This window comes from Gymnodraco acuticeps, unplaced genomic scaffold (assembly GCF_902827175.1).
Source record: "Gymnodraco acuticeps unplaced genomic scaffold, fGymAcu1.1, whole genome shotgun sequence".
NCBI classification, from domain to species: Eukaryota; Metazoa; Chordata; class Actinopteri; order Perciformes; family Bathydraconidae; genus Gymnodraco; species Gymnodraco acuticeps.
In genome coordinates this window covers 279,988-299,929 of record NW_022990590.1, presented here as the reverse complement: position 1 = coordinate 299,929, position 19,942 = coordinate 279,988, and the positions used below count along the sequence as shown (strand labels likewise).

The 19,942-nt window shown below is 39.7% G+C and overlaps 1 protein-coding gene across 1 annotated transcript; it reads left to right on the top strand.

Annotated features, from left to right (window-relative positions):
- The first annotated feature begins 611 nt into the window (after positions 1-611).
- rhov (ras homolog family member V) lies at positions 612-3,746 on the top strand. Its single transcript, XM_034228754.1, has 3 exons — positions 612-965; positions 1,449-1,507; positions 1,876-3,746. Exons 1-3 carry the CDS (start codon positions 761-763, stop codon positions 2,320-2,322), a joined length of 711 nt encoding a protein of 236 aa, XP_034084645.1. The 5' UTR covers positions 612-760; the 3' UTR covers positions 2,323-3,746.
- Positions 3,747-19,942: the final 16,196 nt, after the last annotated feature.

Sequence of the window (19,942 nt, the reverse complement as noted above, 5' to 3'; positions counted from 1 at the left end):
CATTTTGAATACAATACTTTTACTTGTAATAGAGTATTCCTATTTCCTACACTCTGGTTGTACTTTTATTTAAGTACAAGATCTGAGTACTTCTCCCACCTCTGCCTTACAGTATGGGCAAAAGATTACACCAAACAGTAAAGAAAACAATTCCAAGGGGCCTTTAGTGTAAACCCACGCTCATTTATATATAATAGAGCTAGAATAATTATTTTAAAAGTGATGTATGCTTTCTCCTCAACATTACTGATATAGGTAAAGAATAGGCCATAACACGATCATAAATAATGCACACTCTTTGTACAAGACGTCATTATATGGAAAGCACAGATAATTCTGGGAAACAGCTTCAGGTTGAGCTGTAGGTTACAATTTAGATGTATATCATCCTTAAATGTCAGACCAGCAATGATGCAGATACTTTATTCAAAAATAAATTAAAGAGTCATAAAATAAGATGTATTGAACATTTGTAAGGAGAAAATCATAAGAACATCTAGATATCTATCTAAAAAAAAAAGATTCTTTATTTCTTTCCTCAATGGGAGTGTCTATGCAAATCGCAACCTGTCCGATTACAAACTTCCCCCAAAAGCGTCCCTCCCCACATGTCCCCGTCACTTTAGAACAGGATCTGCAGCCTCCCGGTATGTAACTCAGTATATCAGCACCCAGACAACCCTCAGTATCTATTCTCACCGTCATAGATCCGTAAGGGAGGAGAGAGTCTGCATTCCCAAAGTTTAATGTGCGGCTCGACATGCCACCTCAAATGGATTACTTCTCCCACGAGTCCCGAGTCCCCTCTGCTTGCGGGCTGACCCGGGAAGATGAGCTGGAGCCCGGCGTGATTAGCTGCATGCTGGTCGGGGACGGAGCCGTCGGGAAGACCAGTATGATCGTCAGCTATACCTCCAACGGATACCCCACGGAGTACCAGCAGACTGGCTTTGACGTGTTTTCTGGTGAGTGATCATCATACACAAGAAGTTGAACCAATAGAGAAAAACAAATTCAAAACTGTTATTGTCATTATGCTACAGCCTAGTTCTTGGCAATGAAAATCCCAAGTCAACAGTGCAACAAGATATATGGAAGCAAATTAGTGCGATACAAAAAAAATCAATACGAATTGTTTTTTTTAATGTTTTTAATTTCCTTAATTGCTGGTGTGTTTGCTTAGGTTCAGTGTTTACTGACACACACAGCTTTTATTTAACATTTGTAATGTACTGTATATTGTGATTGCCATGTCATGTGCGTGTTTTTTAAGTGAAATAGTTAAGAACTATTTTGTCATGATGCATACAGAACCACATTAAATATATATACACCTTTATTACAGAAAAAACAATCATCAAATCAGATTTATGTGTGAGAAATATGTTGGAAAACAAGTGATCTAAACTGACTGATACTAACTGATTCATGTTACTGATTTTCAACAGGTCAGGTCCAAGTAGAAGGAGCCCCGGTTAAAGTTCAGCTACTGGACACTGCTGGACAGGTAAGACTATCTGTTTGTTTTTCAACAAGAAAACATTTCACCATGTTACTTTTAAAGGGTGTGTTTAGTGAGCTTTTTATAGTACCAAATTCACACCTGTTTCCTGATCTTGAGTTAATTATGTCAAGGGAAGTGATACAAAATATAAAACCACCATTCCTAATAAAATACACAGATTTTCTAGTTGTAGTCAAGATGAGTTGCGAAGGTACAACTTTCCTTGCTTCATCCAATATGTGACTCAGTACCATGATCTCACAATGTTAATAGATTACCTTTTTCTTTAGTGAGTCAGCGTCTTTCACTCATTTCTCCATCATGTCTGCACATAGTTTGATTGACACTAACTGTCTTTATGTTCCATTCAGGAAGAGTTTGATGGATTCAGAGCCCTGTCCTACGCCCACACGGACGTCTTCCTCCTGTGCTTCAGCATGGTCAACCCCACCTCGTTCCACAACATCACCAAGAAGTGGGTTCCAGAGATCCGGGCCTACAACCCGTCTGCACCCATCGTTCTCGTAGGGACTCAGTCCGACCTTCTGCTGGACGTGAACGTCCTCATCAACCTGGACCAATCGAACGTCAAGCCAATCCCGAACTCCAGGGCACAGAGCATGGCGGACAAGATCAGGGCTGCAGACTACGTGGAGTGTTCTTCGCTCACACAAAAGAACTTGAAGGAGGCGTTTGATGCGGCCATTTTTGCTGCCATTAAGAACAAAACCCGCAAATCTAAGAAGAGGAGGTTTTCCGACAGACGCACTAAAGCTTTCTCCAAGTGCAGTTGGAAGAAATTTTTTTGCTTCATCTGAACTCATAAACAGACCCTGTGGGTTGTGGACAAAACTTTAATTTATTAATATCAGTTATTATATGTTGTCAAGGCTCAGATTTATGGCAATTTAGCCTTGTTTCCTGTTGTGTAATTGGCCTATTTTACTCTGAGATGCCAAATGTTGCAAAGGGGAAACACTACATGAGCAAAGTAAACATTGGGAACGAACATCTGTGGGGACAACAGAGAGGATTCTGGGTCATTCTCAGCCAGGGTTTTCCGTCTTCAGCAGACACTCGGGACAGTATGAAATTGTTTACATTATATTCAAATATTTGATTGTTCCAGGGCAATAGTAAAAACGTATCAAAATCAAAGTGTGTGAATGCATCAGTGGTGTGAGCCACTCAAGAGAAGAAGGGCTGTGAATTGAGACTTTAAAGGAACATAGCACCATACAGCCACAGAGGAGAAAGCAGAGGCCGTCATGTAAATTATGTGAATTTGCATTTGGGGCTTTGCTGCCAGATGCAGCCTTTAATGTGAGCGGGAGAAACAGAAAGTGTCTGTGTTTGAGCAGATGGGCGTTAGCCAATACTCTGTTGTGTTCTCGCTGTCTGCCTACTGCGGCCTATTTATATTCAGCAGCTGCAGCAAGTTCAGGTTGCAGTGAAAGGTGCCACTTTCGTACCTGTGTGTGAACGCTCCCCTTGCTGGTTTAGCTTGGTATCTTCTCGAAGAGTTAATCAGCTGACAATGTTATCACCCCTGACATGTATGTTTGATGGGATTTTATCATCTGTTTAAAGTCGTGCTTGAAAAGAAGCACAGCAGGACTTCTGTCAAAACAAATGTATTTCCTCCATCTTAATTCTCGGATCGGCACAGTCACTTTGTTTGAAAAACCTCTTGTCCTAATAGAAAAGTGGCACGGGAGTGGTAACCTTTGGCTTTTTGTCCCCGTCTCCCATCAATCTGCATATGTAAAAAGCAAGCCCTGCAGGGGTCTTGACTCCCACCGTGCGGATTCTCCCACCAACACAGCCACCCTGGCATTTTATAATTTGCCCCTCTTTTGTTTACATGCTCAATACAATCCTTATCTACTCAATAGTGTAAGATAATACCCTTTTTTCAAAAAATAACTTGCTTCTATGATGTATGTGCTAAAGAAAGTTAGATGTTACACTCCATTGTAACCTCTGAACCGAGCCAAAGGCTTTATTATACTTCTTGTGGAAGTTACTTTAATGTATATGCTATTTTGTTTGTCAAAACAGGTCGTTTGTCATGTTTATGTATATGAAATATTCATAAGACATGGATTTTAAATGCATTTACTTACTCCACTTATGTTACATTTATATCACTGTAACTAATCGAATGAAACATCTCCTTCTTTGTGTGTCATCTTTATATGTGGGAGTGATGTGATGCAAATAAAATGAAGTGCAAATTCAACCTTCTGCGTTATGTGTATCTTCATAACAGCTCAATGTTATGTTTGTGTACTTCACAAGCGATCATTTAAAGAGTATTTAGGTAGCGACTGCTTTAAATTCAAGGAAGAAGAGAATTTAAAAGGGAGTCATCAAAAACGGGGAGTATTGTTCTCTGCGGGGTGTCTGAATAATCCTCATCAGCCCTCCAGGTACTTTTCCCGAACCATCTCTCGCTGTAAGGGTATGATAAGTAAGCTCGGGCCTCCGGCTGTGCCATGGCTCGACCCATTCTAATGCAATCCACATGACTGCTGATGAGGTTTGGCAGTGCCATGCTGTGACTGATGGCTGTGACTGATTTTGAAAGGGCTCGAGACATGGGAGAGTGATTGAGTCAAATCACTGATTGAGAAGAAACAGTGTGCTGCTTTATCACAACGATAGAGAGGGCATACTGTCTTCAAAACTTGACAACATCATTGACGTTTATCGGAAAACTTGATTGAGGTTTGCTTGTACCTGCATTCTTTTATTTGCACTCATAACATTATATATTTGTATGTCATAAAAAATGCTTTAGGTGGTGTTTTTGCAGTGTTTCGGTAGCTCAGTCTGCAGGGACTTGGCTCTGGTGCCGGAGGGTCTCTGGAGTGTGGAGTGGGACTTTGAGATATTATGTACATGTGTGTGACAAATACATAGGTTTCCATTATAATCCTCCATATTCTTCTTATACTTCCTTGTTTTAGGAGACTGGGACATACGATTTTCGCTGTCAACAACTACTCATACTTTTATGCTTTTTGTTTAGCCTGAGCCAGAGACAATAGATGTGCATATGATTATTTGTACAGCAAACTAAAGTGAACACAGAGAGAGATATATAAACCATAGCAGGGAGTGTCTGCACAACACGTGTGGAGCTGACAGCTATACATATGCATTTGTTTCGGAACAGGGAGGATGAGTCACAGATGAGGTTAAATAACACACACTGGGCCCAATACATCAGCAATCTGTTTGCCATTAGTCAGTGGGCCGTCCATCATGCTGCCATGTGTCAGGGCTCTGTTTAAACAGCTGTAATAAATGGGTCAAAGTGGGACATCCTTCGTCTCGGCCTATGACCTTGTATGGAAAAGTAACGCTGATGCAATTGGACCAATGCTGAACTCTGATTTGACACTGAGGGACCATTTAGTGCTAACCATGACAGTTTGAAAAGCTTGATCCACTGCAAGAACAATATATGCATATCATGATATGTTTAGACTAACAGTGGAAATCAATTTACATTGTGAAAGGGGTTGTCATTCAAAGGTAGAGACAGTGAAAAATGTTTTTGTAAATCCGCTCCATGATTTACATTTGCACCAACACTTAATGGGATTAGCCTCTGGTGATACCCAGTCGTTTTTATGTAATACTGCTAACAAACAGATAAACAAACCATACCTTAAAGGGCCCATGTCATGCTTTTCCGGTTATTACCCGTCCCCGTGTGTGTTATGAAGGTAAACGGTCTGCAGAGTCAATAACCCTCAAAGTACACCCTCGTACACCCCCCGCGAGTAAAACTCTAACACAGTCTATGGTGCCCCAAAACGCCTCGTTGGAGACGTCTCATTTTCCATTGTTTACTTCCTGGGTACTGTGACGTGTGAATACCCAGAGGCCACACCCTCTGCCAGCATTTCACGAAACAAAGCTTCACAAACCTTTCAGCGATTCATGCGGGATATGTACAGCGTAGGGCACTGAAGAACAATGCTGTTCCTACTTTGTTTGGACCAGCGGGAGATTCGGGTACACAACCTGTAAGTATTCATTGTTGTTTGTGTATTTATGATGTTTAAAACAAACAAGGTATCTACCACGACTGTTTAAATGGGTAAACGTTTTTCGGGCTGCTAAGTTGGGATCGCGGAGAAATGCTCTCCGCAGACCCATGCTCTCCGCAGACCCATGCTCACAGCGTTATAAACCTTTTTCTTACTCAATATCAAGCCACACTTATTGTTTTTACTTCGGCTGTGAGTGTCTGTGTGTGCTCAGGATGAGTTTCGCTTGTTCTCGCTGTGTCGCCGACCCGGAAGCCTGTCCGCTCCTCGCAGCAACGAGCCTCTCAACTTCCCGACCAATCAGAGCACACTGGGCTCACAGGGAGGGGGGGGCAGGAGCTCCAACAAGCCGTTTAGGACAGAGAGTGAATACACATACTATACAGAGATGCTGTATGAGAAACCAATGTGAGTTTGGGAAATTGCACAGTGCAAATCTATTTTAGTAGACCTCAACAATGGAATTATGATCAGTAGAAATGGCAATGACATGAGCCCTTTAAACCCCTTTACAGAAGGGGAATGATCAGTCCTCAGTTTCCCGTACCTCTATTTAGCTTTTTAGCACATTTCAAGTGAATAATTGGTTTAAAAAAAGCTGTAACTGTATTGTTCTTGTTCACTTTAACTTTTGTTTATCTTCGTTGTTTTTTTAGATGCCAAACACTGCCGTTTTGTGAATGAACACCGTCAATAAAAACCCGGTCTCGAAATGCAAAGCTATCAGCTAGCTGGTAAACTTAATTAGCTAAAGTGCTAAATATTGCCTCACAGACTGTAATATCTTTGCATTTTCAGTGACTCTGTAAGTATAGACAGACATCTTTAAGGCCTTAGTTGTTGTTAAGATATTGGTTTTTAAAGGCCTAACAAGGAGTTGGGGTATCCCTGTTTCACCTGATTTCAATCAATCATAAAGGTTTATACTGAGTCTGTATTTTAAAGTAAGTGCTGCTCATCTTTGTGTGAGGGCAGGTGAAGGCAGGCCATGATACTCCTTTGAGAAGGACACTTAAATGTCATGTGTTGTTTATGACTCTTTTCCACCCCAACTGCTTTCCATATTAAGGATCTTCACATTAATACAAAAACATATATTTAGTATCAAAAACTCAAATCTTAAATCCATGTTGTTGCCCACACATGTTGCAAACACAGACACTGACACATATAGGTTGCACAGTTGCCCTAATTGAGCAATCCTGTAGGCAGTGTCTGACAGGTTTTACGTTCCCATGAGTTCAATGAACTGTTCCTCCTCCTTTTATTTTTCTTCTCATGGTTAGTCATCTATTTTTCTCATCTCGACACAGGGCTGGTCCTCCTCCCAGGATCTCCTGCTTTTAGCGATTGTGTCAGTAGTAGTCAACCAACTCTTCCTCTGGCTCACAGCCAGTTTCACTCTTGCTGGGTTTCACTGTAGTCGAAGATTGGCAAGCAGGCCTGGGAATCAGCAGGTGCACAGACAGGTCTGCCTGGCCCAGGACAAAGCTTATTGGCTCACCACTGCTGCTCCTCGGTCATCAAAATTGGCAGTTAGAACAGTTTTGGCACGTCTCTTTTACCCATCCACAAACACTCTGCTGTGATTTTTGATGTCGTTATTGGTGCATTGTCTCCATGACTGGCTGAGAGCCTGTCACAGGTTTGTGTTTGACATAATTGGTGGCACTGTTCCAAAAAAATCGAAGTCAGAAATGACAAAATGTAAAAAATCGTGTTAATCTTGCTTTTTTCTTTTTATCATTGACATAATATTTTATAAAATGTAGCTGAAAAACATGTATTGCTGTAAAGTTTAATTGCATACTGCTTCCTTTTTCTTATGTAATTAATATGGCTATTTGCATCACAAAAGCCACGCTGTCAATCATATAAGGTTGTTTATTAAGAAGAAACCTCCCATTATTTCTGTCAAAACCTAAACTGTCAGTTTCGGTGTTGAGCAAAGCCAGTGAGAATTGTTCCAGTTCCTGACTGTAATTTGGCCTGGAGGCAACAACGATTATTTTGGTCGCAAAGTCAACAGAGGCTCCCTGAATCTGCTGTGTTGTGCATTCATGCAGTTGGGTAATACACAGTGAAGTTAGGTTACAAACAAAGTCGACAGCCATTGATAGTCGCACGCCTTTGCTCCTTTTGCAGGACTCTTGAATTACATGCTATTCAAGGTTTCAAATACACCTGGTCTGGATCATTCAAGGCATTATCAGAAGCACTTCTTTCTTATCTACTATGTGTTTGCCTTTATGTTTATCCGCAGTCGTCAAGAAGAGACATAATGACTTCAGAGAGACCGCCAATGACTGCATGATCAAAGTCGTGTACAGCTGAAGGACATGCAGCTTTTGAGATAAAACAACTTAAGAGGGCACTTCACAGTTTTGGGCACGATGAGCAGATTAGCACAATAAACAGATAATGTCATTATATCACTGACGACACAGGACATCACTCTATACAGCTCTGATTTAAAATGTTGTGCGTCGTAGCAAAAAAGGAGGTTTGTATACTGTAAACTGTGCTTTCACTGTATTCACAATCATATACTTATAACTTGAGTAATTTCATTATCCCAAATGCATCGCCAGTGCATGCACATGAAAGGAAATACACATAGACCAACGCCCCATTGTAGGGTAAGGAAAGCATCACAGCAAAAGACAGACAGAATACACAGACATTACTATGCAGCACCAGCCTGCAGTGTTTATTCAATCTGTATCTGCAAAGCTAAAGTTGGCACAAATGAGGGTGGCACCACTGCTTTAACGATTGTCACTAAATTATAAATTATCCAAAGACAATTATTAGTGAATAGTTGCTGAAAACAACAAACAGCTTTGAGATGTCAATGTTGCAACTGAAAGCTTTAAATTATGTTCAACAATTAAAAAAGAAATAGAGGTTCAAAGGTTTTATTTTTCATATACACAGCCACAGTGTAGTTGTGCAAGGGACATCACATATGAAAAAATATAAATGTTAAACAGTTAATAAGAGTGTTATAGCAGATGGATAAGAATATCCATTGAATTTCACAATATAAAACAATAAAAGCAGAGTTAATGCCAGACTCAGTGTTGCACAGTTGAGTCCTGCAGAGAGGAAAAAGGGGAGAGTTGACAATATTGTGATGCTCTTACTGAGTAAACAATCACTCTGACTTCCGTAAAAGCAAGTCTGTATTTCTTCATAAAAGCAAGCTAGAAAACACATATTTTAGATTATATTGTAATTTCTTCAGGGCTGTTGTTTATTGTGAAATCATCAAGTACTGTCTGTGGTAAAGTTCTTTGATGAAAAACAGACGTAATCTCAAAGTCCGAGTGATGGCTTACTCACTAAAAGTGTCAAAATCTGATCAACTCACTGTTCTCTCTGCAGGACATATCTGCAGAACCATTCTCCTGAAGATCACCAGCAAACGACTCTATTATCTTTTCAGAATAGAGAACGGGAGTCATCTGTGTCAGATCTTAACACCTTCCATCTGATTTGAATTACAAGATAATGTTATCTGCTGCATTGAGTGACGCAACTAGATGGGATACACATTGGTTGTGGATTTAAAAGTCCAAATGTAAAGTTTTGGCTGTTGAAAGTGTAAACTATTTTTCCAAGAGAATCGTGATCCTGGAAGTGGTTCTGGCTAATTCACATTTCCTGTGCAATGAATTTATAGACATGATTAGACGTGTTTAAAATTAAATCACATTATTGCAAAATGAAGTATTACATTGAAGATATGCTGGGTGAGTAATCTCCTTTATCCCAAAAAGACATATATTGTGCGGCCAAGAGTAGGATTATAAAGTAAACATGGCGGTACCATTGAATTGTATTCATACAGTTTATCGAGCTGCATCTTAATCCACACCGAAACCAGAGAACAGATGGACAGATATGACAATGTCAGTGTTTTTGATTCATGGCTTATGAAAAGTGACAGTTAACCATGTCTAGTAGCCAATACTGGGGTGACATTTGCATATGTGAAGATTGGGATTTGATTGGTTGTGAGTCTGTACACTGGGTGTGTCCAGGTCTGGGAATCAAGGGGGTGAGGTGTTCTCACAGTGGCGTTGGAGGGGGGTAAGGAGAGGAGGCGGGCAGGGGCTGTTGTGACATCCAAACAACACACATGATGGCAGTGAAGCAAGTGAGGACATGATGCAAGTCGATACAACCCTTACTCATCCACGTACCCTCATTAACATACGTGTAGATACACACACGCAGATACCATTTGTACATTACATACAAATGTACAGTTAAATGATTAATGATAAGAGAAATACTGTACAGTTATTATGGAAACAAGTACTTACTCATAATTGCAGACCTCGGGACAGGCAGTCATTGATGACTATTTTTACATGATGTAGTGTTATGAGTACATGACAATAGATATGCTGTGTTTCAGTTGTGAGAAAGCGATATGGTGTGTTTAGACTTGTTCAGTAGAGAGTGACTGGTTGCTGTCCGGTTACTCAGAGAACAGTACATCGGCTTAATCAGCCTGTTTATGTCACCATCACTCGAGTGTGACTTTGTGTAGGGGCACATGTATGCGTCTGAAAAAAATACATCAACACTACTCATGCATGTGTGGTTAATATCAAGCTACAGCTAGTTAGCTTAGCTTAGCATTACGACTAAAAAAAGTTGAAATAATTTGTGGGTTGTTGTGGGTTTCAAATGAATATCAACTTTGTTAAAGAGAGTAAATCAAGCAACACCTGGGCTTTTGAAAATTGTTAAAATGGGTTGCTTTGAAATGAAACTAATTGAAATCACATTTCTCTCCTTTTTCTGTATTAAGAAAAAGTTTAAAGATTTATTTCTAAATTAAAACTACTTAAGATGTGTGAAAAGGAATACTTATTTAATTAATAAAAATATAGCAATACAATGGAAATACAATCAAAGTAAGTGCTGTACCTCAAAGCCTTATTTAAATGTAGTAAAATGTGCTGTTGGCTAGTCATACAAGATGTCAGATTACCAATAAGGATCACTGCTCCCATCCTCAGTTTGAAAGGATGACGCATTATTTTCATGTAATCATGAACCAAAGGCCTGTTTCTTTCTCAAATATGCTTAATTAAGCAGAACGATCGATGTAAACAGGGTACACACTCATAGCTCTGAGCATGGTGTTGTAACATTAGCCAAACAGTGTTAATGTATTCCATGTCAACACAAGCTGTAGTGACGTGAAGCAGGCCTGTTGACCTCAAAACATCAAGAAGCCTAAGCTGTAGATTACCACAAAAGTGCAAGACACTAAAAAAGCATAACTGCAACACTGCTGCGCTGGACCCTGAGATGTTTGTTTTACTACTTCGTCTCCATGCTCATCAAGTGGTAAGAAGACCACAGAATTCACAGTGAAGCTGTTTGGAAGCAATATTTCCTTTGAGGTACAGAAGTCTGTTGGGGACTGAGCGGAATTATCTCTGAATCGTGACGCAACAGAAACTTGCGGCAGGGTTTCCCAAGAATACAGTTAATGAGACACCCAACAAAATAAACCTCAGGAGTTATATTAGAGAGAATGTGGCCTTCCCTGGTAATACCAAGCAAATCTAAGATAACAACTCTAATAACATAATACAAAGTCATTTTAATTTGAAACCTTATGGCATTGAAAACTTGAAGGCTACAGCAGGTCAGTTTTAACTCCATGGCCCTCAATGTATATTTATTACGACACAAATCTGATACCAGAGAAGATAGTACAACACATATGGGCAAAGACATACAGAAAACTTAAGGTAACGATACATTTACTCGGCTTTATACACAGAAATAATCAAGTCATCAGGATGGAGGCAAAACAATGTTGTGTAACCCTCAGCCCAGGTTTAACCATGGGATTAGGGAACATCTACAAGGTCCATCTTATCTGTTACCTGGCACCAGTGACTCCAACACAAGCATGGTCAAAATACCAAACCCATTACAATGCACAAACCGTACATTACATTGCATTTAGCCGACGCTTTTATCCAAAGCGACTCACAATAAGTACATTCGACCAGGAAGACACAAACTTGAAGAAAACAGAATCATATAAGTATCAGGTTTCATAGAGCCAAACATTTCATCATCTAATTAAGGTTTCTACCATCCTTTGTATCTCCAAAAATGTTTTGTTCATGAGCTGGAAAAGTATTGACTAACCTATATGTGTTCAATTAAACACTTTTTCCTTTTATATTAATATTAACAGTAAAAGATCACATCTAATGTTGGATAATGGAAATAAACGTGAAACTCATATTTTCTAAAGGAAACAGGCCACAGTACAAAGGTCCTATCTACTGTATCTTCATTGCGATTGCATGCTAATCCTCACTAGCCAATCTCACCTCATCCTTTGTTTGTTACATGTGATGTCATCTTGCGTGTGGCGCGTGTGCCATTGGTATGTTGATACCACGGGGGTATTTCTGAACGAGTCACATAGCATCTTCAAAATTCACATCCCCACAACAGCTGATTACAGAGCAAGCGTGCTGCACTTATCCTTGACACACATCTCAGCACATGCCTATCAGATGTGAAGGAAACATCTCTGTCATTACATTGGTAGGTGTCTAAGGGGAGTTTTCAGTGTTGGAATGAGTCACGATAAGACACAAAATTAAGGATAAACATCACCACATGGCTACGGATCAAGATCAAGTTAGTGGTGTTGGTTTGGGGGAGCCATTCTTTTAGTTTAAGGTGTCTTGTGTTAAAATAAACATTGTAGATTATAGTAAGGGCTATCCTCGTAGTTCAAAATCGAGAAGAAACAAGGGACAATGTTTAAATGGTAAACATATTCTACTACTGTGGATATGGCTATCTCTTAGGTCAAGGAAATGACTTTTCCTTGTTATACTCCTTGAAACCTGCTGCAAATTTGAATGCATAGGTTCAAGTAGTGTAACAACAGTAAGAAATAAGCTGTAGGTTGTTGATTTCAAGATATTGACCCAGGGAAATATGGACCATGGGGAAAAACTATGTTGAGAACAATTATTTGAAAGGATTTATAATTGCGACTAACTAAGAGGATAATGAGCTGCGGAACATAAGACCCTGGGAACACGTAGGCCCCCGTTTGTTTGTTGACGTCACATTTCTTTATTAATGGGCCTTTTTTAAATGTATTGCCTTTAAAGTTTTATGCGAACCACATTATATCTGACTCAATCACGGGTCACAGACACTGTGGCACCACTGAAAGTCAAGAAAACCAGAGATCTATCATCACACAGCGATGGTATACGATTGATATATTAATGGGGATGGAGCAATGTAATGAGGGGACACACACAATAAAGTGGAAATAAAATCACTTATTTCCAGATTGATGGAACCACAATATGACCAGAGGATTTGAATAATGGTAGTTAAGACCTGCCTTTATACACACGCATGAAAAAAAAAAACATGCTCACACACTCATTACAATGGCTAAGCTCTTTTCTCTGGAGACAAACAGAGTAAAACGGATACGTGTTTGCAGGCAGCTCTCTGCTGTCAGCTCCCTGACAGACCTGTAGAGCAGGCTTTGACTCTCTTATCTGCTGCCAGCTGGTCTGACTAGAAGTTCGTCTCGCTTACCTCACATCTACCAGGTGACGCTGCGAAGGCGTGGCCTGAGAGGAGTCGGTTTCATTTATCATTTTAATTTAAACTGAATGGCAGAGTCAAAAACTTAGAAAGGGGGAGCTTAAGTTGTTTTAACAGTGACATTAAAGGTTTGACCAAGTATCGGGCTGTAGGGGTTTAATGCTTAGGGTGAATACATGTTGGCAGCCTTAACACTGAGGTTCAACATTGTCACCTGTGAGAGGACAGATGGAGGGCAACACCGGACTTTCCTGTCCAGGGAGGAAACTGCTCCCTGAGCAAATAAGAGCTTGAGTCTTCACCTGAAGAAAAACTCACTCTGGTTTCAAACATCCAATGCAATGTCACTGCCTTTATACAACAATAAATTAGACTTTCTTTTACCCAGTTAAACTTCTTCATAACTTGTTAGGGGAAGCTTTGTGATAATGCATTTCCAGGTAATCCAAGACGGGTTTTATAGGGATAATCAAGCTAAAGACAAACACATGAAGAAATGCTTTAAAATTATTTGGAGATACATTGTTTTTCAAAAATGAAAATATACACCTTAAAATGTGTATTTAGGTAGGCTACAGTATATAAGTAAAGGTACCAAGTTACATAGACCATTTTATTTGGAACATGGTAGCAGTTGTATTATTTGAATAGGAGACAGACGTTTTTTGAAAGCCCGCAGCTCAAATATCCTACAATCAAAATGCAGTTGAGGATTAAGAAATTGCACATCTATTTTTGTTTTTCCGCAATGAGTTGAGCCTTACCTCATGGTAACAAAATGGTTCTAGAGATAATATCATGTATAAGTATAAGATACTTGTTTATTTGTACCAAAATGTCTGCCAAGCCACCCAGGAGACCAGGCTTATCCTTCAACCTGCAGCTCAGTCTTATCTGCACTTCTATTTGTTAATGTGAACACAATCAAGTTTACTGGAGGAGGCTGAGCACGACTGAACATGAATAGCTTCTGTTTTTCTCTACATTTGCATCTCACTGTGTATTGTTTTGTGTCAATAAACATCTATGAAAATGTTTATGGACTGTTTTTTTACCACCTTTTTAATAGCCTAATCTTTTCTAATTTGGTAACTTTATTGTCTTAAAAGCCTTTACTGGAGACATTTCCTTTATGGCTTGCGTTCTCTTTCAGTGAGTTTTCAACGCATTTGTTTGAACAGACACTTGATCAGGTGCATTTTGAGTGTTACGGAGAATAACAAAGAGATGCTGCAGTTGGGGGTCCCAGAGGTAAGCTCTAATGCACGTCCCACAGAAGATACATTCCCACAACACTGTGTACATGTTCAGCAGAAAGGAAATTAAGGCGACCGGTAAAACTCACTCCGTCATTAACAGTGAGGCAGGGAGGGATTTTGTGACATTCAAATCCAAACTGACATCGAGTTACACCTGCCTGTGCGTGCCGGTATAAACCGACACACTTCAAACAATACAAGGACGCTCTCTTCCTTCCGCATCTGTTCGCCAAGAACTCAATACAAAAGAATAACATTACAAAGACAAAACAAAACTACAGTCATTAGTTATATAAACAGCTGTTGCTGTTGAGCCATGTGAACGCCTGTGCACACCTTTCATTACTGTCAATTTGTGTATTATTTTAACAAATAATTGCATTGGGGAATGATGACAATACTAAATGCTACCACAGTATTTTGTCAATATTATTTAATAATGTCTTCGATTCTGTTTTTGGCACGTTTTTTCTTTTATAGTTTTTCAGAAGCATGGCTGGAAGAATTCTCAGAACAAGATTATCATTGTTATCTGCTGCACCACTAATAGTTTTGCAAATACAAAATAAACAAATAAAAACCTGAAACTAGTTTGTAGTATAAACATGAGGCCACTGCCGGTTAGCTTAATTTAGCGTAAACGGAGGCCTAGTTCCAAAGGTACGACGTGTTCACTAAGTCCTTTTCAAACATGTCAGTTAGCTTATCGCATAAACACTGGAAACGGGGGGTGGGGGCTAGCCTTTGTGTAGGTAACAAAATGTGCCTACCAGTAGCCCACCTCCAAGTTTTGCCAATCGTTGCAGAAAATGACAGCTTTTAGCCTTTTTCAGACTAGCCTTTCCCAGTTGTACCATTATGAGAGCCACTCTTGCAAAGACAAACTGATCAATTTTCTCAGAGCCATAAGAGCCTTGCAGCCAAAAACACAGGATCACTGCAATTTATTTTCCACTTTTCCTTTGGTTTATTCACCTGCCATTTTCGTTAGTGGCGGCGCTAGGGGGTGGCTACTTGGGCTCAAGCCCCGGAAGTTTCACTTAACATGTTTTTTTTTGTGAAAACGTCTCGGGAGTAATGTGCAGTACTGGAGTCCACCAGAGAGGCATCCGCTGCGGGACATTAGCCTGCGTACTGCGTAGCCTGCCCTGAAGTAGAAGTGATCCTTCCTAGTGCCTGACGAGTTCTAAGCTAATAGCCTATACAGTTATGGATATTAGAAAGTTATTTTCATTGAAGCAGGCGTATGGGCATAGATATGTCTCGTAATTATTTGTGTGAACATAAAAATAATTTGTGTGTAAATATGTGATTTGTAAATGTAAAACAACATCCACAAATGCATTTAAAAGATTTGCAAACTCACAAATACATTTGCAAGTGTAAAACGGATCTGCAAATACGCTAAATATGTTCACAAATTAAAAAAACATCTGTGAATATCTCTTTAACATTTACACCTTTCGATCAGGCATTTGTGAATCCATTTTGTATTTGTGGACCAAAAATGCGCTTGCGGATCTCAAATCTCTATTCACGGATCTCAAATCTCTGTTCGCGGATCGTCTTTTTACACACACGGAATTTTGAGACATATTTTCCGCCGGTCTCGGCTAAAATCTACTCGTGTCACTCGGTTATTTTCGGAAACCACGTGATGGCCTGCTGATGACGACATTTCCGCATGATTTCAAAGTAAGAGCATGATGGTTTGTTTAATGCTCTGTTTTTGTATTATAATGAACAGCGGAACGTTAGATGCATTCTTTATCCACAGATACATTATTAACCTATGGATCAACCGATTCAGCCGCGTTTTTTCTCGTTTTAATGCCATTGAACGCGTATTTTGATCAAATTTGACAGATACGGTGAGACAATCTCCCGTAAAAGCTCCGTAAAAGGTAGGCTACGTGTTGTGATGTCTGTGTTTGCTTCCCCTGTCGCGAGATCGGATCGCATAGATACTATACTTAAATAATCTGTGGAGTCTCAGCTTTAATCGGATATATTGTATGTGCAGTTTCGATAAGTAATAAGGGTATCTTTATTTAGAATTCTGTGCTAAAGTGCGTTAGCATTTTTTTTTTAAATGAATAAAACCGCACGTCCCTGCAGTGTGAATATCGCGCATGCGCATATGGCGGTTATCGCCATGACACGGTATATCGTTCAGCCCTAGTTAGTATGTATACAGAACATGACTAAAAATTATCCTAAGATGTAACGTTAACCCTTCATACCTCAGTCTACTTTTAAGACACTAAAATAACGTATTCCATTTTTTATTTTGTTTTCGCGCATGGAATTATACCGGCTCTCGTTTCAGTACACATAACAACGGAACTGACAGGCAACCCTCTGAATCAGACTCCGATTGGCTGTGACTGCATCCACTCAGTGTCCGATTCAGAAACATGACTCTTACACATTTTTTACGTCACAAACAAAGATGGTGGATGAGAATAGATCTATAAAACGGTAAGCAATGCGCCAGAATCAAGGTGAGACTATCCGCATCCTTTAAAACTCTACGCACATTCGTTTCACCTTAATAAGTAAACGACTATTTGAGTGAGTTAAGGCATGAGTTTGCTTCATTAAAGGGTGTTAATGAGTGTTCTCCAGTGCCTTTTGTCCGCTTTAAGGTGTTATTAAGGTAGGGTTAATGTTGCTCTCAAAGTGCACCAGATTGATGCTTCAATAATTAAAAAAAAATCTTCCCAGGGGAGCATGCCCCCGGACCCCCCAAGAGGAGGTGACGACCCCCCTAAAGGATGTTCAGTCCACCCCAGGCAGGGGTAGCACTGTACCCCTGCACCCCCCCCCCCCCAACAACTCCTGGGCTAAGCCCCGGATCTCCTACAATCCTAAATCCGCCACTGAGCAACTGCAAGAACTTAGATCAATACTCTTTAACAAGGAAAACCAAACCGCTAACCTCTTCCTGTTTTAGTTGGACAATGATTGATGCATTTCCTTTGGGGTATATTCCATAGCCTTGACATTATTAAATCAACATTAACTTCATAATCATAAGTTAAAACAAAAAGTATATTTGAACAGGTTATTCCCATAGGTTATTCCTTTTGTGATTATTTGGTACCACTTTACAATAAGACTACAATAAAGGGTTTACGAATAGTTTGTAATTCATTTATTAATTAGGTTGTGAACACTTTATAAATCATGAATAAGCTTTTATAAGACATTAGATAAACAGGGCAACTGTGACCGGTTGCTTGCCAAACAGTGAGCCCACATTTATCTGTACTGCTAAGTCTTATATTGGCTACTTAGCTTACTTCGCGTTCTTCATCAGCCAGCATCCTTGGTGTCTGTTGCTCACTGAGTGGATTCTCGCTAAGTAGCCAATATAAGGTTTAGTCATCTTGCCAAATAGTGAGCCTGTGTTGATGTTAGAACTGGTTTACAAATGGTTCTTAATGATTAATAATTAAAAAAATTAAAAAAGTGTTTACAACCTAATTCATAACCTAATTATAAACCCTTTATGAATCCTTTATAAGGGTAGTCTTATTGTAAAGTGGTACCTATTATTTCATACAAAGTGGGAAAATATAATCCATTGCAGTGGGGCACAAGAGGTGTACTGGACTATTCCCTGACCAGGTCAAACTATTCCTTTAACTTGTCTCACAGCTCGCAATGAGTGCATGCATCTCTGTGTGTGTGTGTGTGTGTGTGTGTGTGTGTGTGTGTGTGTGTGTGTGTGTGTGTGTGTGTGTGTGTGTGTGTGTGTGTGTGTGTGTGTGTGTGTGTGTGTGTGTGTGTGTGCCTGTGCACTGCAGGAGGTAAAGGGGGAACTCCCCAGAGAGCTCCAATTCCTCCTCTCCGTCTAAACAAGGAGCTACACCCCAACGCTTATTTCTCAAATCGACCATTTAGATAACAGAGAACTACAAAATATACTCAAATTAAGTGAAAACCAGCAGTAGCAGGACAGGCAGAATTAATCGCAGTGTATTTTTTTAATCTGTCACAGAAACACTGGAGGTGAAAACTGAGGTAAATGTGAAATTACAGGCCTATCATAAAGGGAGGTAATTAACAGTCCACACCTCTGGCCAAAGAAAGCCTCACTGGTTTTTTTGGCCTGCCAAGCTTCTACACTACCTATGATTTACACTCAGGGGGGGACATGCTGGTTTATGAGGCCTATTCAGGAGCCCTGAGGTGTCACTCCCGGGTTTTCTCCTCGGCCTGGTTCCTGACCGTTTCACACCTCCAGGAGGGACTATTATCCTGTCAGAGGGCCACTCTTCACAGCTGCGTAACGCTTCGCCCCGTGAAAGTCACACCCTTCTGCTTGTTTTGTTGGCCTGTGGAGCCCTGGGTTCACACACAGGACTTTCCGGGAGCTGCAGATGGTCATCGAGATTTAAAATGGATGGGAAAAAACATGGTCTGAGGAAGAAACATAGGCTGAGTGGTGGTGAAAACAGGAGCTCTGAACTTCAAACTGTGGGCAATGGAGACCCATTAAACTTTCAATCGTATTGTTATAAGGCAGTTAGAACCAGGAGGCACTTTGACGGGAAGACTTTTTGCTGCCAGGGAATCTAATGCAAACCTTTACACTTATATTAATATATCTACTGTATATAGAAACTAATCCAAGCAGTGTTACTTAAAGTAAACTTAAGTAACAGTAAAAAACAGGCACATTATTTCATGGTCCAAAGTTCTTTGTTTTGGGGTTATCCAAAAGTACTTGGGTTTTGACATTAGAGTTAAAAGAAAAATGTAAAGTGAGAAATCACTGCAACGTGACTTGTTGCATCATTCTTCTTACAGTAACGCCTTGGATAATAAATATTCCAAATCTAATTTAACAAAAATGGTATGGTCAGCACTTGTATATTTCAGAAGTGAAGGTTTTATCACACTATTTGGGTGTATCGACTAAAACGAATTATGACTCATTGTGAACTTGATCCTACATACACTGCCATTATTGTCATTGTCTGTGAGGTAACCTTGAGTAACACTTCTGAGAACCGGACTGGTATAACAACAGTCTCAAGTAAGGTGACAGCTGAGGTAACCAGAGGCTCCTTCCTCAAAGAGATGAAGATATGAGTAGTTATGAGGAAGTCAAAATATACTTAAGGAGGATGAAGGTGTGGATGGTAATTTATAGAAATGTACAGTGCAAACATTATATCTGAAAATATAAATGTAACAACTCTTTCTAAGGCTTTCTGTACACATACATTGCACTTCTAAAATATGTTTTGTTATTTTATTGTGGGTAAACAAAGGTTAGTATTTATTTACTTAAGTTCTTTATAAAACTGATTCATTAATCTAGTGGTAATTCTATAAGTCTGAGTAAGTGTCGGTCTGCCCCCTACTGGGGAAGTAAAGTAAAGCTCCTCTGATAACTGATAACTATCAAACTAAAACCTGAACATTAAATAAAGAACAATAATGATTTTGTAATGTTTTAATAAAATGTA

What these genes read in the sequence shown, in the direction of transcription:
- rhov (XM_034228754.1), top strand. Translation starts at nt 761, where the DNA reads ATGCCACCTCAAATGGATTACTTCTCCCACGAGTCCCGAGTCCCCTCT. An exon ending in TGGCTTTGACGTGTTTTCTG is followed by an intron (nt 966 to 1,448) that starts GTGAGTGATCAT and finishes GATTTTCAACAG; the next exon opens with GTCAGGTCCAAGTAGAAGGA. An exon ending in TACTGGACACTGCTGGACAG is followed by an intron (nt 1,508 to 1,875) that starts GTAAGACTATCT and finishes TGTTCCATTCAG; the next exon opens with GAAGAGTTTGATGGATTCAG.